This window comes from Stegastes partitus, unplaced genomic scaffold (genome assembly GCF_000690725.1).
Source record: "Stegastes partitus isolate 25-593 unplaced genomic scaffold, Stegastes_partitus-1.0.2 Scaffold2449, whole genome shotgun sequence".
NCBI classification, from domain to species: Eukaryota; Metazoa; Chordata; class Actinopteri; family Pomacentridae; genus Stegastes; species Stegastes partitus.
Genome location: NW_007580180.1, coordinates 49,480 through 54,438, shown reverse-complemented (window position 1 = coordinate 54,438; position 4,959 = coordinate 49,480). Strand labels below are relative to the sequence as shown.

At 41.1% G+C, this 4,959-nt stretch overlaps 1 protein-coding gene across 1 annotated transcript; it reads left to right on the top strand.

Annotated features, from left to right (window-relative positions):
• Window positions 1-6: 6 nt before the first annotated feature.
• Window positions 7-3,876, top strand: LOC103375048 (fatty acyl-CoA reductase 1-like). The gene is made up of 3 exons (XM_008305241.1): window positions 7-1,417; window positions 2,652-2,779; window positions 3,130-3,876. Exons 1-3 carry the CDS (start codon window positions 1,289-1,291, stop codon window positions 3,287-3,289), a joined length of 417 nt encoding a protein of 138 aa, XP_008303463.1. The 5' UTR covers window positions 7-1,288; the 3' UTR covers window positions 3,290-3,876.
• The last annotated feature ends 1,083 nt before the right edge of the window (window positions 3,877-4,959 follow it).

Sequence of the window (4,959 nt, the reverse complement as noted above, 5' to 3'; positions counted from 1 at the left end):
ATCACTAGCTATTAGGGGCTATCAGACTCTGTAGGAAGGTTGATAATAGGTGGATTTCCACTGCAGGAACTCATGGCAGATATTTCTACGTGAACTCAGAATGCACCAAAACATCAACAAATAGTACTTACTAAACGTAACTCCAGGTCTATGGAGGAAGTAGAACGATAGGGTTGTTATGTCGGCATGTATACTTTTACGTCGTTGACACCAATGTGGAACATGGCCTCTGCAAGTTTAACTCATCAGTTTGGTCTTAAGTCTTGAGCTCATCAACCTCCTCAGAGTCTTTCTCGTGGTCCCGTTGCTAGTTAAACTCCCACAATGCTCTCTGCTGCCAACATGAACTCTCAGTTGTTTGGTTGTAGGTCTGTCCAGGTATGTCCAGAGACATTCTGGCGTCCTACGTTTTAAAAAGCGGCCCTTGGATATAATTGTATTAGCTGATAAATTCATCATCAGTCACAAATCTGTAAAGATATTTTGGAGGTTTTTCACAGGACAGCGACAACATTGACGTGGTTTGTGGTTTCCATCGACTCGCAGCACTGTACAGCTCAAACCATCACCTCTTTGGAATCAAAATCTGCTTCATCGAATCTGTTGAGCTGATTGAAGTCATTCTCACGGCTTAAAGTGAAAGAAGACGTGGCCGACATGTCATGTGCACATCTTGCAGCGTTAAATATTAAATTGGAAGAGTACATTTAACCATGTTGGTCTTGGTAGTTAAATATTTCTTTCAGATGGTTCAACCTCTGCTCTCCAAAAAGGAAAGTGACTGCCTGACGCACACTTTGTTCATGTTTCCCGAGATGAACACGATTAGACAGCGTAGTATTTGCACGATATGCAACAACTTAACATGAATTGGATTCAGTCAATCTAATTTGCAGTCCAAAAAAAAACACCTTTAAAAAAAACACAGAGAGCATTTCTACACAATTAAATAGCTTATTTCAGCATTATGGACTCTGTTGGTGCAACTTTAGGTTTTGTGTTGAGTACTTTATTAGAGGTGATTCAACTCAAGACAACAGGATTGATAGTGTTTGTTTATGCTGTATTCAGCTGGTCGAACCTGTTGCTTAATGCTGAAGCTAAACTATTTGATCGTGTGGAATGGTTTTGCATTCATTTTTGTTGAATGACTGATATTTGTTTTTGAGGCACCTTCTCCTTCTTCTTCGTCACTGTCATCTATTCCAATCCTGCCTCTTCTTCCTCCTACCTCCTCCTCCTACCTCCTCATCATCATCCTCCCTCCTCCTCTGCCGGCCGTCGCAGGATGATGAAGACGATCAGCCGCCTCCACAAAGCCATGATGGTGCTGGAGTACTTCACCAGCCACTCCTGGGTGTGGAACACCGACAACGTGGCCATGCTGCTGGCCCAGATGAGCCCCGAGGACAAGAAGGTATGTGAACGTGGGCCAGACGTTACACAGTGTGGCGGCAGCAGACTGACTGAGTTAATGTCTGATAGGAGGCCGGTTACTGCACACATTCATTGTGCTGACGTCGGTGTGTAGCGAACAAAGACGTCGTTCAGCAGCGTCTCTGAAAGGCGCGTTGGTGGACTCCAGTATGAGTCTTTACAGAAGCTTAGTTCCACAAAAGGAATCCAATTCAGCACATTATACGAGTACGTTGTCTGAATTCTAAGCAGTTTCTTGGTGTTTTTTGGTAAAATTGTGACTCTACATACTACAGATATTTAACTATTTCCTTGTTTCCCGCTTCTCCAGACTTTTTCATTCAAGTCATTTTGAGTCTTGTTGTCGTTTCTACTGTTCCATGTGTTGATTTAATAATTTAGCGTCTTGTCTTTCCTGTTGTCTGTGTTGGTTGTGTCATTCAGTGTCTCGTTTTTGTCATTTCATGGCTCTTTTTGCATTTATCTTTCCACACATGTTGTTTATCTTTTGTTATCTTGGTTTGACTTAGTTTATCTTGGCTTATTTTATCTCTATTTTATCGACCTTGCTTATCTTAGCTTTATTTTGGCTTGGCTAATCTTATCATGGTTAGTCTTAGATTAGTTTAGCTCAGCTTTGCTTATCTCGGCTTTGCTTATCTTAACTTTTCCTATTTTGGCTTAGCTTAGTTTATTCTACCAAATTTTATCTTTGCTTATCTTAGCATGTCTTAGCCAATCTTAGCTTAGCTTAGCTGATCTATGTTTGTTGAGGCTTGCCGTATATTAGCTAATCTTAGCTTATTCTATCTTATTTTAGTTCATTTTATCTTGGCTTATTTTAGCATGTCTTAGCCAGTCTTATCTTATCTTATTGACACTTGTTTTAGCTTGTCTTAGTTCAGCTAGTCTTAGCTTATTGTAGCTTATCTTAGCGTAGCTTATCTATACTTGTTGTAGCTTGTCTTAGCTTAGCTAATGTTAGCTTATTGTAGCTTATCTTAGCATAGCTTATCTATACTTGTTGTAGCTGGTCTTAGCTTAGCTAATCTTAGCTTGTTGAAACATATCGTAGCATAGCTTATCTTCTCAGCTTTCTGCAGTTCTATTTTCAGCTCATAAACATTTTTTTACACTTTTGAATATGTTTGTAGTAAATCTTAATCAGTTACATCTCTGATATTAAATCTGATGCCGGAGGTCACTGAAGGTGTTTGCTGGTTTTGTTCCTGCAGGTTTTTAACTTCGATGTGCGTCAGCTGCACTGGGCCGAGTACATGGAGAACTACTGTATGGGAACCAAGAAATACGTCCTGAACGAGGAGCTGTCGGGGCTTCCTGCCGCTCGCAAACACCTCAACAAGTGAGACATCTGCACTCACATCTGTCACATCTGTCAGACGTGTAATCCGGCGGCCTCCTACCGACACAGGAAGAAGAGTTCTGTAGATAAATCTGCCATTAAACCCTCACATCTGGTAGAAATGAGAGCTTATCTTCAGATGGTTCACTTACAGAAACGTTAATCCTCTGAGCACCAACAAAGCTCGTGTAAACGTTCCAGCACGCAGAAACAGAAGATCCTCAGGAATTAAAAGGAACGAGCATGAATTAAAAATGAAACCTTTAACACTCTCTATGAAGGAACTGGGCTGCACAGATTTAACTCGTCTTTTGATGACTGATTTTTTAAAATATTCTTTCTACCCCCAGACTGAGGAACATCCGCTACAGCTTCAACACCGTCCTGGTGGTGCTGATCTGGCGGGTCTTCATCGCCAGGTCGCAGATGGCCAGAAACATCTGGTACTTTGTGGTGAGCCTCTGCTTCAAGTTCCTCTCCTACTTCAGAGCTTCCTCCACCATGAGATAATGACGAGGCGGCGGCGGCGGCGGGGCGACGGAGGAAAACACTGGTGGCGGATGACGAGAGGCGACAAGAGGCAGCAGCTGGGCGGCCCGTGTTCAGAGGGCTGAATGAAACCGTTCACGAGGACGAGCTGGATCCCACCAAACGCTGCACATCTGGGATCTCTCTGCATTTCATACAACGAGATCCGCTCCTTTCTGCTCGTCTGCCCGCAAAACTCAGCTATGCATCGGACGCTGCAGCGGTGGTCGGCCGGTCCTCAGCCGGTCCGAGCTTCGTTCTGTTTGTCTGAATGTTTCTCCGCTGTCACCCGAAACGTTATCCCTCCTCCTTCAAGTCTGTCGGTTTTATGGACGTTTTTTTTAAAAAGTCTGCACACCGTGAGCTGGGTTGGTTGGTTTCTGACATCTGGGTCAGTCCACGTAAAATCAACCAAATCTGAGTCAAGTCAGAATCAGCTGGTTCTTCATCTACAGTAATGTTTTTAATGACGTTTTACCATCATGCTGTCAATGTTTAATGGACTTTTTCCAACATTTCTGAGCCTCAGACGATAAACACATGACATTTAGGAGGGAAAAAAAACAAGTTTTCATTTCATTTTTGAGGAATTTGATTTTTTTTTTTGTCCTTTTTTCACCATTTCAGTCATTTTCAACAGTTTTCGAGTCATTCTGAATCATTTCTGTGTAACTTTGAGATACTTCTACGTCACTTTGAACCATTTCTGGGGGATTTTGTTGATTTTTTAAATTTTTTTTCCAGCCGTTTTCAACAATTATCGAGTCATTTCACACTTTTTAATGGACTTTTTCCATCATTTCTGAGCCTCAGAACTTCATCAGTACAGCAGATAGACACATGACATTTAGGAGGAAGAACACGTCTGGGTTCTGGTAGAACCTGACACCAGATCAGTTCTACATCCATCCAGGAGTCACAGTCCGAACACTGGATCTGGTTTCTGTTTAGCTCTGTTTGAAATCATTTTTGGACAATTATTGAGTGATTTTAAGTAAGATTTTGTCATTTTAGACCATTTTAATGTCATTCTGAACAAATTTTACCTTAATTTTGGATCATTTTTGCGTCATTTTAGACAATTTTGGACTTAATCTGTTGGTTCATTTCCTCTGTCAGCAGCTGGTAGCATCAGTATTATGGGATGTTTCATAGTGTGAACAGTCTGACTCCAGATCAGTTTAATGTCTATGACATGGAGTCATAGAACCAATCACTGGTACCCTGGATGTGTTATCGTCCAATACTTTTTAAAATATAAAAAACTGACAAAATCCAGTCAACAGTGACTCAAAAAAATGATCAAAGAATTGACAAAATTGGCTCAAAATTGGTCAAACATGATTTAAAAATCGTTGAACGATTCTAAATTTCTACTAAATGAATTTGATCGAAATGACACCAAATTTGTGACTCAAAAAATCCCCAAAGTGACTCAGATTGGGTCCAAAATCGTTCAAAATCTGTCCAGAACGATTTCAGAATCGTCCACGATGGCGTCAGATTTGTCTGAAATAACATAAGAATTGTCCAAAAGATCAAGAGCGCTCAACAAAAACTAGATTTAGTCTTTAACTGTGACACCTGGATGGATGTTTGAAACTTTGCACGGCTTCAATAAATACAGTAAAGATCCTGTAGATGAAGAATCC